Source organism: Psammomys obesus, unplaced genomic scaffold, assembly GCF_907164565.1.
Source record: "Psammomys obesus unplaced genomic scaffold, mPsaObe1.curated_primary_1811, whole genome shotgun sequence".
NCBI lineage: Eukaryota > Metazoa > Chordata > Mammalia > Rodentia > Muridae > Psammomys > Psammomys obesus.
This window is the reverse complement of record NW_026589605.1, coordinates 14,089-41,851: the sequence shown is the minus strand read 5'-3', so window position 1 is coordinate 41,851 and position 27,763 is coordinate 14,089. Positions and strand designations below refer to the sequence as shown.

The 27,763-nt window shown below is 42.7% G+C and overlaps 1 protein-coding gene across 1 annotated transcript; it reads left to right on the top strand.

Moving 5' to 3' along the window:
• The first annotated feature begins 10,300 nt into the window (after positions 1-10,300).
• LOC129675119 (hepatitis A virus cellular receptor 1 homolog) lies at positions 10,301-26,421 on the top strand. Its single transcript, XM_055605148.1, has 8 exons — positions 10,301-10,349; positions 14,345-14,677; positions 17,699-17,878; positions 20,484-20,552; positions 21,913-21,962; positions 24,284-24,398; positions 25,303-25,339; positions 25,738-26,421. The coding sequence occupies exons 1-8, from the start codon at positions 10,301-10,303 to the stop codon at positions 25,850-25,852; spliced, it is 948 nt and encodes a 315-aa protein (XP_055461123.1). The 3' UTR covers positions 25,853-26,421.
• Positions 26,422-27,763: the final 1,342 nt, after the last annotated feature.

The following is a 27,763-nucleotide window of genomic DNA, read 5'->3' as shown; positions in this document are numbered from 1 at the left end:
TAAGAAGTCCATGCTTGGTTTATTTAATTTTTTTATTTGGTTTGAAAATATGAGGAAGTCCTGTAATGTGACAATACCTTCAGGAAACATTTTTTGCTTTAAACAATGTAACACCTTCTAGTTGTAGAATAGAAAATGATCATATCCAGTCTCCTGTTTAAGAGGACTGCAGACCTTAGTAAGCCCTGAGACCTTAGCACAACTTACTCTATGATGGAAGTGTCATCCAGGCTGTAAAACTCAGCATTAGACAACACCACCTGCTAAACTAAAACAAAGGCCTAAGCCATCAAAGCCCATACAGTTCTGAGAAAGTCTTAAAAATCTACTTACCTTGCTTTTGGGCTTCTGTAGTTCTGTTTCTGGCTAATTGTTCTTGTTAAATGAAGTATGTCAACCCAGGATATGGTTTTGTGCTTAAAATCTCACCCTTAAAAAGGCTCAGTGCTACACCGGGATCCCAAACAAACACCCAGTGTCATAGCTGGCCAGTTAATAAAAGACTTTCTATTGGCTTAAATTCATATTCAAGCAGTCTTCTCTGGTAAAAACCTAAGACCAGTGGGCCTATTGATATTTTGATGACATACCTGACTGGTTCTGCCTGTGACTCCATAGTAAAGAAGAAATGGACAGTTCAAATCCACAATTGATGGAGGATAGCAGGGGGAAAAATGATTCTCCCAGAAACAACTGGCAGGACTGTTGGTAACTAACCTTCACCAGAGTACTTTTCTGGGGTCCACAGAACTTTCTGAGTTTCTAAGACCAAGCTATGTTATACCTAGATTAGACAGACTAGCGTGGGATGTCTTAGCCAGATGCCAGGTTTGTACTGAAGTGAATCCAAAACATAGAGCCCTTAGCCAGGACAAGGTTGCAATGAGAAACCAACACCCTAGCAAACTCTGGGACAACTGGCTTCACCAAGATCCAGCCTGCTGGAAGAGGATAAAACTACTTGCTAGTTTTTAAAGATACTTTTCAAGGTGAGTAAAAGTGTTCCCTACCCAGGCTGAAACTGCTCAAACAGTAGATTAAAAAGCTGCCCCCAAAACTGGTTCCTGGAATAATCTTCCTACTAGCAATGGAGTCCAACATGGCCTAGCTTTCATAGCCAAAACCTCTCAACTAGTAGCTAAGGCTCTAAACATATGACCAAAACTTTATTGTACATACAGACCTCAGATTTCTGGCTAGGTAAGAAGAATAAGCCGTATATTGAAAAAAAATGTATATAGGAATACTTCCTTTGCTCTGCTTCAGCCAGTTGTTGCACCCCTTGTAGGAAGGAAGCACCACTGTGAGACTGATTGCTTCCCAGGCCAAGACCAGCAATTCGAAGAATTCTCTGACCATTCCTTTCTCAAGTCACTCTAGGCACTCCAGGCACTCCAGAAAGCCTATTCATTAGACGATCCAAGAGACACAGCTAACCTCCCAGTATCCCCTTGTTCTAGTCAGGTGATAGTGTCTGAGTCAAGCATGTTGCTAAAGGGGCACTAAAGCCAACTAAAAAAGAACTCCACAGGATGATTCTCTCCACACCTATGGCTGTGAAGGTAGCTGACACTTCACCATGGAGCCACCACACCCAGGACAAGAAAGAATCCACAGAAGTTGCTGCCAATGGACTATCTCTAGATCTTGGACTCATTCAAAGTAAGGTTTCATTAAGCCCTGGACTCTTCTACTCCCTGACCCTCTCTCTACCTTCTAGTGAGTCTTGTGTTTTGGATCATGGGTATGAATACAGGGTTATGGTCCAACCCCCACCACTCTCAGGCCTGGCTTAAAAACCAGGTAAGACAGACACAGGGAAGGTTATTACCTAGAATGACTACAAACCAGAAACCCATATTCCATCTTGACCTGTACTTGCTGATGCCTACTTCAAAGATCTGGTTGAATAAGAAAAAAAAGGGTAGGGGTAGGGGAGATGGGAGAGGGGGAAGCTGGAGAGATGGCTCAGAGGTTAACAGCCCTGGCTGCTCTTCCAGAGGTCCTGAGTTCAGTTCCCAGCAACCACATAGTAGCCCCCAACCATCTATAATGAGATCTCTTCTGGCATGCGGGCATATATGCAGGCAGATCATTGTATACATTAAAAAAAAAAAAAAAAAAAAAAAAAGCCGGGCACGGTGGCACACACCTGTAATCCCAGTAGTCTGGGAGGCAGAGACAGGCAGATCACTGTGAGGCCACCCTGGTCTACTAAGTTAGTCCAGGACAGCCAAGGATACACAGAGAAACCCTGTCTTGAAAACAAAACCAAACAAAACAAAAGATATGGAAATGTATCTTTTGAGATAAAAAGACAAAAATCAAAATTTACAATTACATACATGCCTTATTGCTGGGTCGCAGGTTGCCAGAATCAAGGGAGTTTCCATTGGAAAAGCTGGGGTTGTAAAACTGAAGCTTGCTAAAAAATTCCTTCAAAAATATTCTAGTCTTTGGGAAATAGTCTATGCCACAGGAAGGCACCTTGAAGATAGAAGTAAACATTCTCAGCCAAAACTTAGTTAGGATTGCTGGTTATGCTTAGACCCCTGGCCCCCATCCTTCAAAGGGATGGGAACTACCAGATTGTCAGCCCCTTGAGTGACAAAACTCACTGTGACTGGGGCCAGCCCAAAATTAATGTTCAAAAACTTACATGGGACCAGGACTTGTCTAATATCCCAAACTTTCAACCTAGGCACTTCTCCTTATTCTGATGCCTGCTCTTCTGCCTTATGGGTTAATTTGTCTGGATAACAACATTACTGAGCCCCTGAGACTACTCTGTGGGCGTGTAACAATGGTTAGACTAAATGTGCCTGTTCTGATGCTTTCCAAACTAAGTCGAAAGGTTTATCAGGACCTTCAGGTATTAAAACAAACATTAGATTCCCTGGCAAAAATGATCCTACAAAATTAGAGAGGCTTAGACTTACTTCTCATGAGATAAGAAAACTATGCCTGGCTTTGGGGGGGAGGAACAACAAACTATTGTTTCTATGCTAATTGATCAGAAGTAATTAAAAAAAAACTCATAAAGAAAAAGAGACAAAAACATGAATCAGATCATTGATAGCAGTCTCTGTTTCCTTGGCAGTCTCTGTTCTCTTCCTCCCTGGCTACCTACTCTGCTAACAGCACTGCCTGGGCCTTTAGTTCTCATTCTGGTTGGATTAATACAGGTTCCTACATCTCAAGCTACTTGGGCAATTATGTATTAATTTATTTAGTAAAATTAATAGTCCTTAGGACCAACTGTATCTCTTTAAAAAAGAACGAGTCCACTATTTGATTCATTTCACTAAGACGAGCGGGGAATATAACAGAACAACAGACCCTAGTAGGGCCAGGGTCCTTAGCACAACTGACTCCGTGATGGAAGTGCTCATCAGGCGGTAAAACTCAGTATGTAGACAATAACACCTGCCAAAACTAAAACAAAGGCCTAACCCATCAAAGTCAATATAGTTCTGGGAAAGTCTCAAACTGTTCTAACCTTGCTTTACAGTTTCTGTAGTTCTGCTTCTGGTTAACTGTTCTTGTTTACTGAAGTATGTCAATCCAGAACACAAGTTTTGTGCTTAAAAGCTTAAGTGCTTAAAAGTTCACCCCGAGAAAGACTCAGGGCTACGCTGGAGTCCCAAGCAGCCAATGAAGTTGTCAGCCAGCTAATACAGACTTTCTATTGGCTAAACCCATGTCTGAGCAGTCTGCTGTCTTGCACAGTTGCCCAACTCTGGAGGCCTCCATAGGTGGGTCAGTAAGCCTGAAAAGGGCATCAGGGCATGGAGAAGCTCAGCTTTGAAAGCTGGCAGCCTCTCTCCCTACACTTCTGCAAGCAGAGACTCTAGTTTGTTTTGTTTACAATAGTAAGTATTTTGTTATCGTCTCTTTCAGTTGGTGAACAGACACTATCTGGCAAAGAAAAACAAAAACTGTAGAACTAGAGAGACTCAATTTTCAAACAAAATGTTTTAAGGTGTGACCAGGCAATAAGGATGAGATTCCAGGAGAGACTTTTATCTGCCAGCAGATCTAAAAGAATCCAGCAGCAGCAGAGGACCAGAAGAGAAGACTAACAGGAAGCTGTGGCTCTGTGCTACCTGGTAAGTACAGTCTTCTGCAGGCTCATGTTGGAGAGATGCAATGAGGATAGGGCTCTTTGGAGTTTCTATACTGTGTGGATTTGCATATGGGGTAATATGGGATTCTGTGTGGGACATAGGGACAATGATGAGTCTCTAGACAACAAGGCAGCTTAAATTTTCATAGAGTTCGGTGGATTCTTGGAAGGTAGGTCTTTATTTAAATGGAATGATAGGCTTTCATAGATAAGCTATTAAAGCCTTAAGCAAAATTGACAGGAGAGATAAGAAGACAATACTCTGGAACTTTTAGGTTAAGCCCTATGTAGTTAAGCCCACATAGGTAGGCAATATGCAAATTTGTATAATATGACAATGGGACCAGGAAGGTGAGGGCATAGATATATTGTCTTCTTGTTCATTGGCTTTTGTTGTTTGCAGTGTAGCAATATTTGTAAGGAATTATTATTATTATTATTATTATTATTATTATTATTATTATTATTACTATTGGAGAGCCTCACATTGGCTGCTGGGATTTGAGGTTTTGTGTTAGGTTTGTGAACTTGGCAAGGCTGGAAGTAGAGTTTTCCGGGGGTGTGGGCAGCTTTTAGAGGTCGGTGTTCATTTTCTTTCTTCTTTTTTTTAAATGGTTTATTTATTTTTATTTAATGTGCATTGACATTTGTCTACATGTTTGTGTTTGTGAGGGTGCCTGTTCCCTAGGAACTGAAGTTACAAACAGTTGTGAACTGCCATGTGGGTTCTGGAAATTGAATCTGGATCCTCTGAAGAAATAGCCAGTGCTCTAAACCACTGTTCTACCTCTTCAGCTCCTGGATTTCATTTTTCCATGACTGAGAAGTCACTGAGTTCTCCCAATGTTGGGGGAGATATTAGAAAAAAAACTTGAGAAGATTTTAAAATGTATATATTTAGGTTGAGAGTTGGTACACTCCTTCCTCAGAAAGCAACCTCTTATGTTTGGAGAACTTTGCCCCTTTAGCCATCTGTCTTTCTAACCTGGTACTTCCCTCACTTTCAGATGCTGTGGGGTGATTATGCTTTCCACTCTCCAAAACCCCCTCCCCCAGCTTCTCCCTGGGGGAGAAGGTAAACTGTAAAGTTATAAAAAATAAGCCATGAGTCAGACAGTGTAAGAAACACAACATTCTGGGTATGGTGATGCACACCTGTAATCCCCAGCACTGGGGGAGGCAGAGGCAAGCGGATCGCTGTGAGTTCAAGGACAGCCTGGTCTACAAATGGAGTCCAGGACAGCCAAGGCTATATAGAGAAGCCCTGTTTCAAATATATCATTAGATTTTTATAACAAAATTGTGAAATCTCAACAGCCTAGACATCATTGCAATCCTCTATTGAGCTCTGGGATTACATGCATAAGCTGCCATTACTGGTTCAAACTGTCATTTATTTGAGACAGGTCCTCTTATATTCCAGGCTTTCCTCAGAATTGAAGCTTTGCTGAGGATGACCCTGAACTTAAGATAATTCCTTTCCCAAAAGCTGTGTTTCCAAGCTTCCAGGCCCAGCGTATCTGATGAGGAATACCAAACTCAGGCTTCCTACTTGCTAGGTAAGCCGTCTACCAGCTGAGTTATAGCCCCAGCTTCTACAGTGCTTATTTTATTATGAAGAAATCCCGGCATGCTGGCGATCCCAATACTTGGGAAATAGAAGCACTAGGAGGGGTTCAAATCCAACTGTGCAACAATATGAGTTAGAGGCCAGCATAGGCTATTTGAGACTTTGTATACAAAATTTTTAAAAAAGACCAACCTTTTTGATCATGGCCTGTTACCCTACCTTTTTGTCTGTCTGTATGAACTTCCTTTTCTCCACCAATCTTTTTTATGTGCTTGTTTGTTTGTTGATTGCAACAGGGTCTCACTGTGACCTTTGACTGGCTTGGAACTTGTTATACAGAACAGATGGGCATGGAATTCACAGAGATCTGTATGTGTTTGCCTCCTTGTTCTTAGAGTAAGGCATGAACCGCCACCATACATACCTGGCTCTTTGTTGTTCATGTTGTTGTTGTTATTATTATTATTATTATCATTATTATTATTATTATTTTCGAGACAAGGTTTCTCTGTGTAGCCTTGGCTGTCCTGAACTTGCTTTGTAGACCAGACTGGCCTCAAACTGAGAGCAACCACCTGCCTCTGCCTCCTAGAGTACTGGGATTACAGGTACGAACCACCATAATTACTTTTTGTGTGTGTATTTGCCAGAGACGAAAACCAGGATCTCTCTGCCACTGACCTCCAGATAGGCCATGATCCCCCAGGTAGCATATATAGGCATAAGCTCATGATCGTTCAGCCTTGGCCTCCTGCTCAGCTGCCCTAACAGGCCTGTTCTTCCTGTTAGCTCTACTAAAAAAAAAGAAAAAACACAAACAACAAGGAAGGTTCAACTCGGTGCCACTGACCTGGAGGGAAGAAATGCAGAGAGCAGTTCTTCACACTCACGCTGGTGGTTTTTCTGGAAAAGAAGGACATGACAGCCACGAGGAAGGGAGACCCGGGGGAGGGGTTGGACAGGTGGTCCAGGAAGAATGTCTCAGACTTTTAAGCAGGAGTCAGTAAGGAAGGAGAAATGGTGAGAAGAGCCAAGGCAGAGCACCACCCGGACAAAGACCTGAGGAGACGAATAGGAAAGAAAGCCCACAGGGCTGTGGAACAGGTGATCAGGACAGCAAATCTGAGCCCCAGGCAAGGAGAGGACAACTGCAATTTTGGAAAAAACAAAACAAAACAACAACAACAACAACAAAAACTCTGGGTAAATGTAGAGTAATTTTAATTCAGAATATGGCTGCTCTGGCAAGAGATCACATCCAAAGAACTTCTAGGTCTGTGTGATCCTGCTTGAATACAGACACCTTTAATCCAGGAGACAGAAGCTAGCAGATCTCTGAGTTCAAGGTCAGCCTGGTATAGAGCAAATTTCAGGTAAAGAAAAGCTTATGTCCAGGCGTGGTGGCACACACCCTCAATCCCAGCACTCAGGAGACAAAGGCATGCAGATCTCTGAGGTCTAGATAGTTCTGTTCAGTCAGTTCAGTTGATTCTGTGAGTTGAGAGGCAGCAAGTGGAAGTTAAATCTGTGTCAGTTCAGTTCCTGGAATTCAGAGACAGTTTTATCTGGAGAGTTTTACAGAGGCAGGTTGAAGAGAGAACAGGCTAGACACAGATAAAGATAAAATTAGCCAAAGACAGAGAAAGAGCCAGAAGATTAGAAGAGATTGCTAGAATTGATTTGAGGCCAAGAGAGAAGCCAGTTTGAGTCATTCATCTTGAAGAGGAGTTTGAGCCAGAAGAGGTGAGTTGAACCAGCCATCCAGAGTTCAGAAAGAAAAAGAAAGAGTGAGCTTATTCAGAGTAAGTCTCAGAGGCTGAAAACGTTTTTCTAGGCCTAGGTAAGACTACATGGAGGCTAGAAGCTTCCATTACTAGGCCCTGGTTTCCAGACAGAAGTAGTAAGCCTCCAAGACAACAATTACCTTAGGAGAACAAAAGTTACTTTCACAGTTGAGGAACTGGGCTCCCTGCTCCTCGAGAGAGCTGTGAGCCAGGGTTGTGACTGGGACATGACCTGGTCTGGTTATGCATTTGCCATCTGTCTCATTGTTGTGTAGTTATCTGCTGGTTGTTCACTTTCCCATGTAAGATGCTTGCACAAGTCTAGATACTTTAAATCCCTATTGTGCCAAATCATACTCCTCCATTCCCAGTTTATTAGGGATAACTGCAATGGAATTAAAAATCTTTTCAAAATTCCTTATTGACATTGGGATCTGGCCTGGTCTTGGGCTGTAGTGAAGCTAGAATGAAAACATTTTGACTTCCAAATGAATAAGGCCTGTTTTAATTCTGTGAGGGCCACCTTGGCATTTGTTCTCCTATCTGCTGACAGTGCCGGTGCAGCCAGCCCTTGAGCCATGAGGTGGCTCAGCAGATAAAGGTGCTTGCCACCAATCCTGAGTTGAACTCCCGGGACCTGTATTATAGAAGGAGCAAACCTACTCCACAGAGTTGTCCTCAGACCACACATGTGCCCTGGCATGCTCATGTGCTGCCTGGCACAAAAATATTTAAATGTAATTTTCAAATATTAGAAAAAAAATACAACTCTTATTCCAAAGGAAACAAGTGGTGATTCTGAACTAAACTGGAGTGACCAAGGTTCAGTAATATGATGGAGACTAGTTTGTCATTAATGAATATCATATTCCACTATGGAAGAGGTTATGGAATATTTTATAATATCATAAAAATAAGCCATAAATCAATGCATTTTCCAAGTATGGGCCTCATCAGAACACAGATTTCTCTCTCTCTCTCTCTCTCTCTCTCTCTCTCTCTTTTTCTCTCTCTCTGTCTGTCTCTGTCTCTTCCTTTTTTTGAGACAGGCAGGATTTCTTTGTGTAGCCTTGGTTGTCCTGTAATTCACTCTGTAGACCAGGCTGGCATTGACTGAGAGATCTGCTTGCCTTTGCCTCCATAGAGCTGGGATTAAAAGTTTGTACTACCACAGCTCTGTCAGAAATCTCTTCTATAGATGAGATGTCCTAAAATTCTTAGCTTTATGGTTGGTGGAAGCTAGCTGTGTGAAAATGTCACAGTACATTTCAGAATTTGTTCCTGATTGTCAGGAGGGTGTTAGCTGAGATGCAGTAGTTGGTAGTAAATGGCTACTGAGGAGGACTGAAGAGAATTGATGCCATTTATGGTTTCTGAAGCACAGCTTTCCATCCCTCCATAGTCTCCCTGCTTGATGCTCTCAGGTGTGGCTTCTACAGGGAACTACAACTCAAACTCTAATAGCTGAGATGGATTCATATGTTCCTTTCAGATATGTGGAAACAATAATAAAAGAATTCCTAGCAACCAGCAACATGCTTTACTCCATGGTAGATCTCATCTATTGCTCAGTTGGATTCCAGAATGTGGAGGTTACCTTTGGGACCATGGAAAACTATTAACCATTGGTGTCTGTTCTTTTCATCTTATGAGTGAATGGGCCATAGGATACTCTGTGGGATGGCTCAGCGACAGTGAGCTGTGCCAAAAAGCCAACTGTGTGAGACAGAGAATACCCATGTACACGAACCTTCCTCAATAGAACTCTAAAGGGACAGAATGGTTGGTGTCATGTTCTGCCAACTATTTGTAAAAAAAGTAAAATAGTTGTGTCTCATGTGGGTTTTATATGTTCTACAGTTGTCTAATGTCCATTAAAATTCCCAGTGTTTGGCCATCAGTTTGCAACATTAGTTTTCTGATCTCTTCTAAGTGCAGAGGCTGTTAGTGAAATAGTGTGCGGCTCCAGGCATGAATACTAAACTCATGGAGGCTTCAAGAAAGCTATTACTGTCTTTTTAAGACTGGCAACAGGTTACATTTCCTCTCTGAGAGAAAGCCAGAGAATCTTCAAACCAGAAATGGAGTTAATGAAGTACTAGTCAGGCTTACTCATGGTTTTATGATTGAGCAATTAAGAAGCAAAAGCTGAAATCTAGAAGTTGGAATCTGAAGACACATAACATCCTCCATAAATGGGCTTAAAAGTAGCTGCCCTAAGGTTTCCATGAGGATTTGATGCTGTGAGTAAATAGCCCAGTGTCTCCTTCAAAGCAGATTCTCTGTAAAGCTGAGCAAACATTAGTGCTATTTTACCTAGGAGGAAATCTAGGCATGGAGGGTCTCTGTGAATGGAAGGTTTGGATCTGTACCCAATGCTTTTCTAGGTGTCTCTAGACATCCCTCAGGAAGATGTGGTCTCAGTCACTGTGTGTTGCACCATGAGAGATGCTTTACACTCTCACTCAGTCCATCTTGCTACTGATAAACTTGGTTGAGATTTAGGGACCATCCACTGTGGCACTGAGCAGAAAGAGCTTTGTGTCCACCATCTTTGCCATCAGGAGTTTGGTCTTGGCTTAGAGTTCTATCAAGGGAGCACACTCTAACCTCTGCCTTCAGTTTTCTCTGCTGCCATATTTGTTGTAACCAGAAGTGATATAGATGGCTATATGTGAGGAAGATCTGGAAAAAAGAATGTGTTTGGGAGGACAGAGACCTATGTGATTCATACAGTTAGAATGGGGATCTGCTCAGACATACAATCCCGAGTGCCACAGCTAACCCAAGTGTCTTGTCCTTGTCCATCAGGTCAATAGCATGATGCATCCTCAAGTCTTCCTCTTAAGCCTCATACTCCTTCTTCCAGGTAAGTGAGCAGATGAGCTAGGGATGCTGAGGAGGGAGAAGAGATGACAATCCTTGAGCTTTTTTGATTATGGGCTATGTAGTGAGAAGAGAACCAGGACAAATTGTAGCTCCAAAGAACTTGTGTGACCTGTATGAATTTCAAAACAGCTAAATAAACATGATCCACAGGAATACGTGAGGCAAGGGGGTAAAACACATGCCTGCATGTGATGGACAAGTAATGGCGGTCGTAAGTGCATGCATGTGATAGTCAAAGGTTAATAAAAAGTCAAAAACAGTGTTTTCCATCCATGGTGGCTGGTCACAGTCAGCCTTCATTATTGGTTCTCCTCCTGCCTGGGGGCTGCTTCACGAAGTCAGGAGGAGCAGAAGATTAGAAGAGTGTCTGGAATGGCTGATGAGAATGGTACAGGGATCACACATGCTGGAACCAACAGGGAGCTGCTTCAACTTTAATTCCAAAGAACAAAGGTTAAATACTCCTTAGGGAAGTGGATGGGGGGGGGCGGGCTCCAAGAATAGGTTTACATAATTGGTTGGAATAGGCATTTCAAGGATGCTTGATTTGCATTATACAGAACCCTCCTATCTTAGGAACAGAGTGTCGGTACCTAATTAACATAGGTGCAGGGAGGGGAGAGCTAGCCAGGAGCTGTGTCAAAGGCCTCACAGCTAGTGTGGTTAGGGAAGTCTGTGTCTAAAGACACTCTCCAGATGGAGTCATGCAGAGAGCAGGGGACCCTGCTGAGGAGAGGGAGTTCTATCTTTAGAGCCCCTGAGCTCCTAATGACTATCTGGTCCAGGCAAGAACTGCAACCTCAACCAGCAGGGTGCCTCCAACACTTCATTACTCTTCTTTTGGTTTTTCAGAGCAGGGTTTCTCTGTGGGGCCTTAGCTGTTCTGGACTTGCATTGTAGACTAGCTTGGCCTCCAACTCACAGATATTTGTCTGCCTCTGCCTCCCCGAGTGCTAGGATAAAAGGCATGCACCACCATACCTGGCTTTTCTTTTTTTTTGGCATTACACTGTTTTGTGCCTTTTTCTTTATTTAAACAACTTTAAATTATGTACCTTAAAACATTCTAATTAAAAATATTCTATTAAAAAGACAAAAGAAGGTATAGCATAGTTGTCTTTGAGACAGAGTCTAAGTTATTGGATAGTGGTCTCAGACTCTGTAGGTAGCTGAGAATCACTTCAAACCTTTTGATCCTCCTGCCTGTACCTCCCAGGAGTTCAGATCATTGGTGAGAAAATATATTTCTATGGCTTAATTAAAATAGCATGTACTTTATTTGTGATCCTAAGAAAGGTATTTGGCAAAATCACTTATGAGTGTCCCAGTAGGGAATATACTTATTTAATACAACAAGGAACATGCTTTCTCAGATTGTGTGCTATACCCACAGCCTAGGCCTGTGTGTAAGTGATTAGTTAGTGAATCTCACAGCTCATTCTTTTGTTCTTTGTTGCTTAATTTTTGTTTCCTGCTCTGGGGAATCCAACACAGGGGCTAGCATAGGCTAGCCAAGCACAGTATCCTTATAGCCTCAAAATTAGGGCCACTGTGGAAGGTATTGGTATTAGGAATTTTATTCCATCATTTCCATAAGAATTATATTTAATTACTTCAGTTTTAAAAAATTGCATCATTAAGCTATTGGTTGCATATTCTCTGTGTTGTCTTTACAAGTGGGTCTGCCTTCATTTCTGGAATGTCACCAACTTATAAAAACGGACTGTTGCTTGCTGAATTTGTTTGTTTCATTTTAGTTTTTGTAAAAGGCTAATCAAAAAGTCCAGATTGAGCCTTATCCCTTAAAACCCTTTGTGAAACATCACTTTGAAGTTACTAAAGTTCTGCCTTGAAGCCAACAATGCTATAAACAATGCTTTAGCTCTACTATTTATTTATTTATTTATTTATTTATTTATTTATTTGTTTGTTTGTTTGTTTGTTTAACCATTTACAGCCTGATCCCAGCCTCCTCCCTCTTCTTTTCCCAGTCCCACCCTCCCCTTCCCCCTCTCCCCAAGGGGTACTAAGCCCCAAGGGGTACTAAGCACCCCCCCCAGGCATTTAAGTAGCAGCAGGATTAAATGCATACTCTACCACTAAGGCCTGATAAGGCAGTCCAGCTAGGGTAAAGGGAGTCAAAGGTAGTCAACAGAGTCAGAGATAGCCCCTACTCCCATTGTTAGGGATCACATGATGGCCAAGCTATACATCTTTCACCTCTGCTACATATATGCAGGGGGCCTAGATCCAGCCCATGCATGCTCTTTGGTTGGTGGTTCCATCTCTGTGGGTCCCCATGGGCCGAGGTTAGTTTACTCTGTAGGTCTTCTTGTGGTGTCCTCCAACTCCTCCTTCCTCAATTCTTCTTCCCACTCTTCCACAAAAACTCCCTGAGCTCTGTCTATTCTTTGGCTGTGGGTCTCTGAATCTGTTTCCATCAGCTGCTGGCTGAAACCTCTTGGGAGACAGTTATGCTAGGCTCCTGTCTGCAAGCATAGCAGTCTCATGAAGAGTAACAGGGGCTGGCTTTCTCTCATGGGGTGGGTCTCAAGTTGGGCCAGTCATTGGTTGGCCATTCCCTCAATCTCTGTTCCATTTTTATTCCTACACTTCTTGTTGGCAAGACAATTTTGGGGTCGAAGCTTTTATGGGTGGGTTGCTGCCCCCTTCTCACTACTGGAAGTCCCAGCTGGCTACAGGAGGTGGCCACTTCAGCTCCTTAACCTTCACTGCTAGAAGTCTCAGCTAAGGTCACCCCCATAGACTCCTAAGTGCCTACCCTGTCCCAGAAATGCCCACCATTGACAAACTTCTGTTCTCTCCCAGTCTTCATCCCCACTCTTCCCATACCTGTTCCCTACCCTGTCTCTCAAGAAGATCCCTCCAGCTATCTCCTTCAGATGTCTATTTTATTCCTCCTTTTGAGTGAGATTCAAGCCTCATCACTTGGGCCCTCCTAGGCTTCTTTGGGTGTGTGGATTATACCATGGTTATCCACTTATAAGTGAGTACATGTGCTCTTTGATTAGGAGAGATGAGAAGGGTCAGTACTTTCATTATCTGTAGCACTGTGGAACACGAGATGATTTGAGACAGGATCTTCAGAGCTTAGGCCTGTCCTGAACTCATTAGTTAGCTGTGCTGGCCCTGGATTCCTTATCTTCCTGCTTCTACTTTCCAAGTTCTGGGAATATAAGGAAGTTCTGGGTATATGAGTGTTACTCACATTCCCAGCTTCTGAAATAAAAAGTTAAAAAGTTTGAAAACAAAACAGGGGTCCATGCTTATTTCCCAGCACTCAGGACTCAGAGGTATGAGGATTGCGATTGTGTGTCCAAAAGAAACCCACACCCTGAAGAAGAAAAAGAAGAAAAGAAGCAGTGTGAATATCATACCACAAAATAAGTGGTTTTATTCACAAATGTATGCCCTAAGTAATCACACTGAGGAAGAATATGCTAAGAGAAAGTGTTTGGTTTTTCAGACATGGTTTCTCTGGGTAATAGCCCTGAATGTCCTGGACTCACTTTGTAGACCAAGCTGGCCTGAAATTAAAAAAGATCTGCCTGCCTCTGCCTCCCAAGTGCTGGGATTAAAGGTGTGAACCACCATGCCCAGCCTTCAAGTGGACCTTTAATCACAGGATTTGGGAGGTAGAGGCAGCAGAGCTGTAAGAGTTTGAGTCAGCCTGCCTTATGCTGGAAGTTGCAGGCAGCCGAGGCTACAAAGTGAGACCCTGGTTCAAGAAACAAAATAGTAGCAAAGAAAATTAAGCTGCAAGCCGCTACCTCCCCAGTGCACCTACATATACCACTCGGAGACACACAGAAACACAGACACACACACATACACACACACCAATGATAAGGAAGGGCGGAGCTGCACAGCGCTTGCCTGCCTAACAAAGTTTTAGGATAATATTACATACTAATTCTTCATTTTTCCCCCTCTCCCTTTTAAAAAAAATCACAGGCTCTGTGGAAACTTACAAAGTAGTGAAGGGGATGGTGGGTCACCCTGCCACACTTCCATGTACTTACTCAACAGTTCATGGAGTCACAACCACATGTTGGGGCAGAGGGGAATGTCAACATTTTTATTGTGCAAGAACCCTTATCTGGACCAATGGACACCGTGTCACCTATCAGAGCAGCAACCGATACCAGCTAAAGGGGAACATGTTGGAAGGAAATGTGTCCTTGACAATAGAAAACCCTGTTCAGAGTGACAGTGGTCCCTATTGCTGTATAGTGGAGATTCCTGGATCTTTCAGTTATGAGACCATTTCGTTCGAAGTTATGCCAGGTAAGCTTTCTTTGTTTATTTCTTGCAAGTGATTGGAGTTCAGTGTTTGCTAAAAATTTCTCTTTTCCTGTAACAAGGAGACAGAAGGTCAAGTGATTGGAGTCCAGTGTTTGCTAAAAATTTCTCTTTTCCTGTAACAGGGAGACAGAAGGTCAAGTGATTGGAGTCCAGTGTTTGCTAAAAATTTCTCTTTTCCTGTAACAAGGAGACAGAAGGTCCTTATGAACATGTTTGTGATTAAACGCTTGCTTTTGATTTTTCTTAAAAGACATAATCTCATGTATGTCATGTCCTGAGAACACAGGCAAGTACCACCAAAACCAGCCTTAAATATTCTCCTTTGAGTAACAGAAACAACTTTATTTGCTTGGATGAGGTCCTAGGATCAACCTTAATTCAAGAACAGCATCCATGTCCTAACTGCACTTGGGACAGAAATGTTTGGTCATGAAACTGTGCTCACTTCGATCCTGAAACACTGTGTATTTGATGCTGAGTATATTTGACCTTAAAACCTGCCTCTTTTCCACGATTATATCTTAGGACATTAAAATACCCTTCTCAACATTTTAAAATTGTAACAGCTCTAACCTGAAAGCAGGCAATTCAGGGTGCTGCTGCTCAGATGAGGTGGTTTCAACAATGGTCAGCTGACCTCTTCCTTTTTCCTTCCTTTATTTATTTATTTTTTGAAACAGGATTTCTCTGTGTAGCCCTGACTCTCCAGGATCTTGTTCTGTAGGCTAAGCTAGCTGAGCTCAAACTCATGAGATCTGCCTGACTGCCTCCTGAGAGCTGAGATTAAAGGCATGGGCCACCACCTCTGGGCTTTACATTTTCCTTCTTGTAGATGTCCTAGTTTTCTTGCATTGACTAAAAGAGTGGATTCATGAGGACTTCCTTGCTTCTCGTGCTCTTCCTAATCTGCTTTTACTAAGGCCTTACACTGACAATAGGAATCGGCATTAACCTCTCTATGTATCTTTAAGCTGAGACCATTATTGTGTAGTTTCTCAGCTTCTAGACTTCATTATTCATTTATTTATTCATTTATTTTTCTGCTTAATTTAATTTTTAAACTGTTTTTGTTACTGTGTATGTTCAGAAAATGTGTGTAGTATAAATACCATGATGGATTTGTCAGAGGGCAAACTACACAGGGTTTCTCTTTGTAGCCTTGGCTATTCTGGAACTCAGTATGTAGACGCAGCTGGCCTCAAACTCACAGAGAACCACATGGCTCTGCCTCCCAAGTGCTAGGATGAAAGGCGTGTGCCACCCCCACCCCTGCAGACGGCAAGTTTATGGAGTTGGTATTTTATACTTTTATATGAGTTCTAGGGTTCTAAGTCAAATGGTCAGGCTTGCCAGTCAAATGCCTCTACATATTGAACCATTTTTCTGGCTCCCTGTTCATTGATTGACTGTTCGTTTATTTATTTATTTATTTATTTTGAGGCTGGGCCTTTCTTTGTAAATCAGAATGACCAGGGATTTCTTGCCCATGCCTTAGCCTCCACAGTGTTAGGATTACAGGAATTTGCCACCACACCTTGTTATGGTGAGGTCCATTCTGACAAAACAAACAGCTGACTTGGAGAATTATGCCTGGAAGGGACTATAGGGAAGCCAGAAAATGCTGGTTACAGAAGTGTGTAAAGAATGATGGAGGAGGCAGCCCTGGGGGAAGAGACAATAAGGTTCTGAGTGCCTTTTCACAGTTGTGAAATTATATTTCTTACTGACTGAAGCTTAATGACGCTGTCCTCCATGGGTATTTGCTCTTTGAGAATAAACCCACATTTATGTACATACACACTACACACACAAAGAGAGAGAGAAGAGAGAGAGAGGAAGGGAGAAGAAGAAGGAAGGAGAGGAAGAGAGGAAGACAGGGAGGAAGGAAGGGAGGGAGGGAGAGAGAAATAGATCTAAAAAGAATGCCATAGGGAATGCATTGACATTTGTCAAGCTTGCCTGAAACCTTAGGTTTCGTCTTGTCTCTACAACTCCAAACAAGCAATAATAACAAAATAGGAGCTGAGGCTGTACCTTGGGAAGGCACTTGTCTAGCACACATTTCTACATAAATCCCTGGGGTTAAAGTCCCAGCACCAGAAAGTGGATGGGAATGACATCATAGCATAGAATTGTTAATTTCATACAGCTTAATTATTAATTTTATACAGCTTAGAAATTGGCTAACAGCTCAGTGCTTACAAAGCCACTCGGTGAGCCCACAGCGAGCTGGCATCTGTTTTGTTCTTTAACAACCAAGTCTTTGTATTTTCTCATGGTCTAATGGTCTAAACACACTGAACTCCTCCTCAGCTGTCCCAGGACCCTCATCAGAGCAAGCAGAGAAAGCACCTGAGCTGGTTGCTTCTTTCCTGGGTTTTGTTCTCATAGTGACCTTCTGACTGGATTTTTTGCATGCTTGCCTTTCTTTCCACTTCAAAACTATATACTGTCCAGACAGGGTTTGTATTGTGCTGAATCTTCTGCCAATGCATTAGATTGGATCAGCCAGCTAGAGCCTAGGGCCAGAGCAGGTTTTAAACAGACCCACTCGCTGGTGTGAATAGATTTATTGCAGCACAGCCACACCCACTCTTTGCTAAGATGAAGGGCTGCGTGGTGTGTCCTCTCAGGACAGACTGAAATGAGTGTGCTGTGTCTGGAAACTGTGAATAGATTTAGTCACCGCTGAGAGAAGTTCCAGCCCCCATACCCTCTCAGTCTCCCAGAGACGCTTAGATAGATCTGAGGATCTGACATTTGTCATTCATAACGTGTTTTCATGGGAACATGGGCTCTGTTCACATCCATGGTGTCAGTACAGCCTGTGGCTGAGCCTGTCTCCACTGTCCTGGACTGCCACATCCTAGCTGGTCAGCGACAAAGAACAGAAGTTCAGGAAAGGAGCCTCTGCCTGGGACAGCCTCTCATGGGTGCTACAGCAGAAGCTCTTGTCTTTTCTTGCTCCACTGATCCTTGTTTCATCTTGATTTTCAAATCCAGAAATTCTCACAAGTCATCCAACAAGACCCACAACTACAACAAGACCCATGACTATTTTAACAAGACCCCCAACTACTACAAGACCCCCGACTTTTTCAACAAGACCCACACATGGACCAACATCAACCAGAGTCTCTACCTCTACTCCTCCAACACTAGCTTACACGCAGACTGAACCAGGTAAACCCATGTGTATCAGGGTGAGAGTCCTTATAGGAGGTGGTTGGACACACAGAGACTGTATCAAGTCAGAAGTGTAATGCCAGTGAAGAGTTCTGAACTGAGTCCCAAACAACAGCTTGACAGGGTCTCTGATTTTCCAATCCTAAGTTCCACTCCCTCTCTGCTCTGTAAGAGGCTGGTGATGGAGGACTCTCATCTCTCTTTTTCAGATTCCCAGGGGATTCACTACTAGCCAGACAGGTGGATCATTGCTCTAGAATAACTGATGAGGTCGTGGGAATCTGGGCATGACTTTCTGATGAAAAAAAAAAAAGTAGGGACCAACTGAGAACTAGGGTCAGGGTAGGTACACTCTGGACCCTTCACATCCTTTCTCAGATTGTGCCATCCAGCTGAGGTCATAGTTCAGTGAAGTGAACATTTAGTGTTTCCTGAGCACCAGGCATCATACAGCAAGCTATATGATGCAGTGTTTAATTTTCAGAAAGCTATGTCTGATATAGTTGGGATCTGTCCCTATTTTATAGTCACAGGAATTGACAAAGTCATAAAGTTCATGGTGGAAGTTATGAAGACAGAAAGTGAGTAGTAACTTGACTTAAGGATGGGGAAAAGTTACAGGACATGGTGGAGCATGTCTGTAATTCCAGCACTCAGGAAGGCAAAGGCAAATGGATCTCTGTGAGTTTGAGGTCAGCTTGATCTACAAAGCAAGTCCAGGACAGCCAACGCTACACAAAGAAGCCCTGTCTCAAAAAAAAAAAGTTTGTCATCCAGAAGGCAAGTTCAGGTTCATGCCTTTACATTTAGGAGTCAAAAGACAGCTGTTTAGAGAGGTTCTCAAAGCAGAAGAAGGCACACAACCTTTTTTTTTTTTTTTTTTTTCTGATGAGAGTTGATTTCCCTCGCCTCTCATTGGTCTTCAGGTGCTTTCAAGCATCAGGACCCTGAAGGACTGGACTACAGGCTAAGTTTGCAGAGGCTCTAGGTTATAACTGTGATTTTAGAGCACAGGATTTGTGAGAAAATCCACTTTGTTCCAGGAAGCTGCACATACTATACAACTGTGAGGATCTCTCAGAATTGACAGAGCTTTTCAATAGTTTTTGGCGCTTCAGAGGTTGGGCCTATGGGCTGAATTTGGAGAACATAGATAAGTTACTGACTTCATTAAAAACAGACGTATAGTTGTGTCCACAAGACATCTTGGTGTTGGTATTAGTGTAATCTTATTTTTCTATTGTTAGTTTCCTGAAGATTACAGTTGAGGCTTGAAGTGTCCAGCCCAGAGAGAAGGCCAAACTCTGGTGACTAAGAAAAGGACGCAAATCTTCACACCCACTTCTTGTGCTCCTCTTAGCTATCCAAAATTCTATTCATGGAATATAGAATGTGACATTGTAAGGACTGTGGAGAAAAGTTGACACCGGCGGGGGAAACAAGTTAAGCTCATTATGTCTTTCACCAAGAACTAAATGTGTGGCTTGTGGGTATCTAATATTTGTGTCGTCCTATTTTTAATTCAGAAGGACAGTCACATCCTCTTCCATGTCTGAGTGTGAGGGTAAAACAGGACAGAGGTGCAGAGCAGGAGGCTGTTGTTCAGATGGAAGGATCAGGTGGGAGTGAGGCAGGGGATCCAGAAAGGGCCATGAGGAAGCTCAGGTTGAGGAATTCCTGTCTGGCCACAAGCAACTTACTCTAAGACCCTGTGTTGTTATGAGAGGGGAAGCATTTATAGAACTCAGAGAGAGGCAAGTTGCCAGCTCTTCATTCATGGGGAAAATGTAGGGACTCCAGGAGGAGAAAGGAAATCATGGGTTTCACTAGAAAGTTCCATGTAGAAGCCTTTGGTGAAAAGTGGAAGATTAGTCATATAACAGGAAATCATTCTTAGTAAAGGAATCAGTCGGGGAGAGGAGAGCATGTCTCAATCAGTCACTCACTCAATCAACCAACCGGGAAGTAAATAAGTTAAAAATAGAGAGAGAGCAATGAAGAAAGGAGAATTCCACAAGGCAAGGAAGGCTGCAGGATCGGAATCTTCATTAGAATGATACTGCTACCTTGACAAGAACTCAGAGATGAAATTGTACATCTATTTCACAATGTCCAGTGAGCCCATCTCACTAGAAAGAAGTGTGAATAATCTTGACCTTGAATAAGGCCTGCAGTGAAGAGGGTAGTGAGAAATTTCCAGGCACATTTTCTAGGAAGTGGAATGCCCCTTGGCTTTATGTATCATAATCTTAACTGAGCATCCTATTCTCCATGTGTTAATATGGAGAATATTAACACTATATGTTCCAGAGGAGTTCAGAGTCTAGAGTAGAAAGCATGAAATACATCTGAATGTGGATAAAGTTGTCATACTTGCTTAGGGTAGTGAAATAATTACACAGACAGTGGCCATCTTGGATACGTTTCTAAGAGAAGCCAGCAGATGCAGAAGTGGAAAGGAGGGAGAAGACATTCCTGCTTAGGAAGTTTGGGGGAGGTACTGTAGAATGGAGATGGTAAGTTTTGGGTTTGTTTCCATTTTCCTTGGTCAGGGCCAACCTCCTTCACAGCTGAAAAAATTCTTTCATTGTTGTCATTCCAGAAACCACTACATTTACTCCATATGAGACGACAGCTGAGGTGACAGAAACTCGATCCTATATCCCTACAGGTAAGTATGTTTACCTTGTTGAACCTCTTGGATGGTCTAGATCTTGGTAAATCTGGTGTTGAAGAGCCCACACTCTGCCACAAGACAGATCTGACATTGAAAGCGGTGGCAAGGACAGAGGCTGAGTTCCATGCTACTCCTCACAGCAGCCTGAAAGGATCCCTTCTTCATGGGACCCTCCATTCAGGCCTAACTAGGCAGTGGAGATTCTTTGATGAAAAGAATGTCAGGGAGAGCCAATGTGATGGAGAGTGGGAGGTTTATCAATAGATATTTAGCACAGATCCTAAGCACAGTGGTCATTAAGAAGAGAGATGTTTTGGAAAGCAGTAGGACACACTGGGGCATGCAAATGGGCTTCTCCACGAGGAGCTCATTGGGCTTCTGTACATTACATATGTTGGTGGCTCTCAAACTGAATCTCTGGAGCTTTCCCAGAAGTGCCCCTTCCTCCCTCCCCCAATACAGCTGTTTGTTTTGAAATAATGCTCCAAGATGTCATTCACAGTCACTACATCTATATTTAATATATTTTCTATATTTAAATAATCTTCTTTCATAACAGTGTTGTCACGTACCTTTCTGAGGGATATTTGTTTACATTTAGGAATGAGAGAGAAGGGCAAGGCTCTACATCATATGAACTTCAACAAGCGTGACTTGTTTATTGCATCAGGTGACACAGTTTGAGATGTTGTCTCAACCTAGTCACTGCCTTTGGCTCCTTGAAAGGGCTCTCACACTGAGTAAAATGTAAACACAGTAAGGTGGGAACTGAGGAGGGTCAAGGTTGTCCATCTGTGTTTGTGCAGTTGTTAGGGACTTCCATGCGTGGACACTGTGTGTGTGTGTGTGTGTGTGTGTGTGTGTGTGTGTGTGTGTGTTGCCCACAGAGATGTTTGTCATTTGCTAAAATTAGAAACATAACCACAGGGTGCAGTGGTGCACTCTGGGAGGCAGAGGCAGGCCGATCTCTGAGTTTGAGGCCAGCCTGGTGTACAAAGTGTGACAGCCAAGGGCTACACAGAGGAACCCTTACCTGATGTTTGCTTCTTCACCTGTAAATGCAGGTGAGGGGATCTTTGTCAGAATGTCATATCCTTCTATATGCCAGATACTCAGTGGGAAGAGGATTCTGTGTTTCATTCATAGACATATAGAAATGATGAAAACAATATATTTCTTGTTACAAGATAGACATTTTAAAAAATAATCTGAATAACTAAATGTTCCAAACTTGCTTCTCAGTAACACTCCTGCCAAATTAAATCCCAACCTTCACAGGGTAAAAGACACACTGACTTTGTGGATATTATTTACAGATGTGTTAAAGATCTAAATTCTTGTATTTGTTGAACAGATTGGAATAACACTGTGACATCCACAGATGACTCTTGGAATTATAGCACTGTAAGTATTATTCCTCCCAAACTTATTAACCATGTTTCCTTATAAATCTTTCCTGAAGTGCTTTTTATTTAAGGATTGTATCTTTAAAATTAGTTCACAGACATTTGCATCAAAAAAAGAATAAGAAAAGAAAAAGAGTCAGATACAGTGATATATTCCTTGTTCTTAGAACTCAGGAAGTTCATACAAGATAAAAAGTTGGAGGCCAAACTAGACCACTAGGTAACTTGCGCTACAAGGTGAGACCTGGTCTCAAAAACTGTACACAAATAAATTTATAATCATATAAAATAAAGAAATTAAAATGAATTTTATACTTACTATGGATGTTTGAATTCAAGAAGTTCATTTAGGAAGCCCTACTATTGTTTTCCTACCCTCTGACCACTCTCTGTACAGCCCACTGGTGATTTTTTTCCACAAACAAACCTACCTATAAGGCATTAAGGTCTTAGATATTTTAAATTTTGCATGATTTCCCCTAGACTTTTTGTATACCAAACTTGAGAAAAACCTACAGCACTCCACTTGCAGAATTTTTGCCAGAGTTCTATCTCTACAAATGGAGGAGATACATTTATCAATTGATTTTTTTTTCCTCTTGGCTCCAGGAAGAAACAAGGTTTGTTTTAGTACATGTAAGTAACATAGGAGAAATGGGTGATAAGGCAAGAAAAAAGTCAGATATGAAGTGGTGAGGATTATTTGACCATTGAAACCAGCAGAGTCTTTGCTGGCATGTACAAGGCCTTGGGTTTGAACTGCCCAAAACCCAACAACAACAAATTCAAGACAAGATAGAGATATCTACATATGGACAAATGGCCTTATGCCTTACCTATTGACAGTCAGAACATAATACGCAAACACTGATAGTAACTTTCTTTTGTTCGTTTTTTGAGACAGGGTCTCATGTAGTCCCACTGACCTTGAACTTACTGGATAACTCAGGATAACCCTGAACTCCTGATCCTGCTGCCTCCAACTCCCAAGTACTGAAATTATAGGTGTGGGTCCCACCATAACAGCCCCTTCCTTGGAGATATCATCTCATTTTGTAGCTCAGGCTGTCCTAGAACTCCCAATCTTCCTGCCTCAGCCAACTGAGGACTGCGGTTACAGGCCTGTGTTACCTTGCCCAGTCTGAGAAAGAAAGGTGATGACTTATTTGACATTAGCAGCCAGTGGTCTGACAGATACAGGAAAAAAAAAAACTCTATATACTAGTCAATTATTAATGTTGCTAAGAGACCAGACTTATGGGTTAGGTATAAAACCAACCAGCATTGCCTACTGAGATTGTTCTTGCCCTCAGTCACCTGTGAAACAGTCATGGTTCATAGCAAGGAAGAAAAAATTAGTTAAGTTCAAAATTAGTAGCAGAGTCTGACCTTTGAAGTTGTCAGGCTCTCTGTAGATGCATTGAAAACAATTCAGAGCAGCACACAGCTTTGTTTTCAAGGTGTTTGTTGGTTTGCTTGTTTGAGACAGAATCCCATGTAGCTCAAGTTGGCCTTGAAATTGCTATGTAACTGGAAAGAGTCTTGAACTCCCAACCGTCCTGCTTCCACCTCTCAGGCTCTGAGATTAAGGTGTGCACCCCATGCCTTGAATCAGTACATCAACTTCATGAATTCTAGCTCATGAAAAGACTGAACAAAATTTGGGAAGATGAATGAGAAAGGATGGGCATTGCTGCCATTCATAATCAGGAAGATGTTATGAAGTAGATGTTCACGTGGGCATGGTAGACCCCTGTGATCCAAGCACTCAGGAGGTGGAGGCAGGGGAATCAACATCATCTACAGTGCTGACCGCTTGGCACTGGATTTTTATAAAGATGTGGAGTCTTGAATTGCAGTCACAAGACAAGCAGGGTCTGTGATGAAAGACCAGATCCAGGAGCTGAGGACACCGAGAGAAAATTAACTTAGAGATGAGCTATATTTTTCTCTTCATGAAATGCTGCATTTAGGGAATACCCTACTGACTAGGAAAGTAGACATTACAAACAGGATGTATAAACATTAAGCATGTGGTTAGAATTCTGACTGAGGTGTACACATGTGATCTCCTCGAGCAACATGGAAGACCTTTCCATCATCATCAAAAACACCTTGAATTCACATGTTTCTGAGTTCCACTGCCCAGTACCAGCTCACAACCTTGGGTCTTCATTGCATATTCCAGCCCATCCACAGGCCAGTATGCTGAAGGTCTAAGTTTAAGGCCTAGAATATGTTTTCTGTTCCTCTTCCTTGGTGCCTCTTTTGTTTACTGCTTTTTTATTATCACTGTTACCCTACTTATTGTTTCCTCAGGAAGTGATCCCTATGCCAAAGTCAAAGAGGAACATGACTAAGTGCTTCTATGTTGGCATCTCCATTGCTGCTCTGGTGCTGCTGCTGCTGCTTCTGAGCACCGTGGCTATCACCAGTAAGTGATTTCACGGCTGTCTTTAGGGAAGGAGAATCAGGGTTGCAGTCCCTCTGACTGTCTTTAAGCAAGTGCACATGCCACAGGGGTTTTGAATTCTCATGTGTTCTATATCTTCAGATCCAAGACACACATGGTAAGCCCTCTACTCCCCAAGGGTTGTGTTAGGACCTACAAAGCACTGCAGGTGACTTCTGGTACTTGGTGAGAGCTCACTGATCTTAAACCATTGCTACTATGTCTCCAAAGACCCTATTCTGTAAAGCGTGCTCTGGAGGCAGAAGCAGGTGGATCTTTTTGAGTTCAAAGCAAGCCTGGTCTACAGAGTGAGTTCCATGACAGCAGAAGCTACACAAAAAAACCTGTCTCGGAAAAAAAAAAAATCAAGAATATTCCTGTCAAACTTCATGATGCCTCCTCTAATTATTTACAACTTGTTTATCTGAAATGACTATTTAAGCTGACTCTAGTGGCAAGTGCCTGTTATGTCAGCATTACAAGTCTGTCATTAGCTTGGGCCACAGACCAGATGCTGTCTAAAAGGGAGACTTATTCAGAACTTGAGCAAAATTCCACAAGTGTGTGTCTTTCCTTAGTCCAAAGCTGTTTATTCTCCCCTCACGGACTTGTTCTCTTGCAGCCCGTTAGAAAAATCTAGGCTTCTTTGTTGTTCCTTTTATGATCAGTGATTTACCAGTGTCATTCTAGCAAATTAGGCTAGGCGGGTGAAAATACCAAACAGTGAATAAGAAGATCTTCTTGTGCAGTTCAAGAAGGCTACCAGGGGGTGGCTCAATTAGAAACAGAAACAATATCTTTGATTAGAAGAAAATATCATGAGTGTTTCTGATGACATGCTCAATTTTCCTTTCAACTTCTCTCACGGCTTCTCACCCCAATGTAGGGCACGTGCTTATGAAAAAGAAGTCGAGGTCTCTAAGGTAAGCTGTCATGGATTATATTGATTCTTTTTGAACAATCTTGAGAATTTCCCTAACTGCTTCTGAAAATGGGAAAAAAATAGTCCTTTTAGTTGGAAGAACACAACATCTGTCTCTGTATATCTCTCATTTCTGTGTTCTTTTATGCAAACAATTTGAAGGGTTCCAACATGAGCTTCTTTTTTTTTAAATTATTTTTTTCTTTAGTTATTCTAATGCCTACTAAACAAATGCTTCTACAGCTTAATACCAAGGTCCTGTGTGGTGCTGGTGACTGTTGCAGTTTTTGTGCACGGGGCTCCCTGAGTCCTAAGTACACATCATAACTGAAAGCTCTGCTCAGACCTGACAGGTGACCTTTTCTTTCTTTAAATCCTCCCTCTTCACCCTCTCCATAGTTTGGTTGCCTTCCCTGCTGCTAAGATTGGAGCTTTGCTGAGCACAGTGGTCGTGCCAGCCAGAGGGGAAGCCAGGATCTACATTATTGAAGACAGTCGATACCTGGAGGAATGAGTCGCAGTGGCCTTCTGAGGGGCCTTCTGCCTTAGACCACAGAGACTGTAACAGCATCGCACTGTTACAGCTCCAGTGCAATTTGCTGTGTCGGTTCTGCCAGCTAGAGTGGAGAGGGTGACACTGAGCTGTGTGTACTCAAAAAACTCAAGGCTCACATCATCCTAAGTCAACACTGCCTCAGCCCCCTGGGGTGCTGGATCTTTGTCCACATTCCCAGTGCTGTTCTACAGAGTTCTGGGAAATGAGTATGTGTCTAACTGTTCTTTTTTGCCTGCTTGCTGGCTGGCTGGCTTTTGTAAAGTCTGATTGTGGAAAGTTGCCTTCTGGGTTTGCCAAATGTGGCTTCCCTCGTGTGCTCTAAAAATGATCGTGTTTGCCCGGCACAGTGATGCACACCTGTAATCCCAGCACTCTGTGAGTTTGAGACCAGCCTGGTCTACAGAGTGAGTTCAGGACAGCCAAGGCTACAGAGAAATCCTGTCTTTAAAAACAAACAAACAAACAAACAAACAAACAAACAAAACAAACAAACAAACAAATAAATAAATAAAAATGATTGTGTTTGATCTGCAGTGTTTTCTTTCTCTTAAATTTGCAGCGACTGTACGTCAAACCAGGGCTTTAGCAATGACAGCTCAGATTTGCAGCTTTTCTAGAGAGATTAGTCAAGACCAGCCTGAGTCCTAGAGTGGTGAGGCCACTAGATGGCGCCACCCACTCCCGCACTCTTCTTGCTGTGTCTCTCATCCCTGCCTGGCAGCTGCAGGGCTGAGCTTCTGGTGCCTGCTCTCGCCAATCTTCCTAGTGATTTAATCCAATTCACCCATGTCCTGTGAGGCTACACGCAATAAGGTGAAGATATCTGGCCCACATGAACTTGAAAAAAACAAATGTCCAACTGTTGGGCAGAGTGCATGGAATCTTATGAAAGAAGTGGGAAACAGTAAGATCTGGAGGGGACAGGAAACCCACAAGGAGAGTAACAGAACCAAAAAATTTGAGCACAGAGATCTTTCCCGAGACTGATAGTCCAACCAAGGACCATTCATGGAGATAACCTAGAACCCCTGCACAGATGTAGCCCATGGCAGTTCAGTGTCCAAGTGGGTTCCATAGTAATGGGAACAGGGACTTCCTCTGACATGAACTGATTGGCCTGCTCTTTGATCACCACCCCTTGAGGGGGAGCAGCCTTACCAAGCCACAGAGGAAGACAATGCAGCCACTCCTGACGAGATCTGATAGACTAGGATCAGAAGGAAGGTGAGGAAGACCTCCCCTATCAGTGGACTTGGGGAGGGGCATGCATGGAGAAGGGGGAGGGAGGGTAGGATTAGGAGGGGAGGAAGGAGGGGCTTATGCGGGAATACAAAGTGAATAAAGTATAATTAATAAAAGTTAAAAAAATGGCATGTCAATTTTCAAAGTGAAGAAGCGATAGTTTTCATTAATGAAAGTGTGTGACACCTTGATGACCATCGTGGCTAAACACTTAAACTTTATGAAACTTCACACATCTTATAAAGCCTCTGGTGATAGCTGTGTACAATTTTGAGAGCAATGAAGATGGGATGGTGAGTGGTAGACTTTGGCCACCTGCACTTCCACAGGACACGGGCAAAAACTTTGTCATGATTCAAGCAGGTGCTAGGAACTGGCATGGGGATGAACTGTTTGCTGAGAGATCTTATCAGAGTCTCTAGTCTGCCCACTGTGAACCAACCACACTCTCGTTGTGGCTGCTAGAAATGTCCGCCGAATGACAATGCTACAGAGAACCTCTCTGTCAGAGGGAACAGCGTTAGCCTGTTCGCAGGGTCTGTCCCTAGGAATGAGCGATATGAAAGATAAAAGCAAAGGCATGTTGCCTAATGTGGTGGTTTAACCAGGACTGACTTCATAGACCCA

What these genes read in the sequence shown, in the direction of transcription:
- LOC129675119 (XM_055605148.1), top strand. Translation starts at nt 10,301, where the DNA reads ATGATGCATCCTCAAGTCTTCCTCTTAAGCCTCATACTCCTTCTTCCA. An exon ending in CCTCATACTCCTTCTTCCAG is followed by an intron (nt 10,350 to 14,344) that starts GTAAGTGAGCAG and finishes AAAAAATCACAG; the next exon opens with GCTCTGTGGAAACTTACAAA. An exon ending in ACTCTTGGAATTATAGCACT is followed by an intron (nt 21,963 to 24,283) that starts GTAAGTATTATT and finishes TTGTTTCCTCAG; the next exon opens with GAAGTGATCCCTATGCCAAA.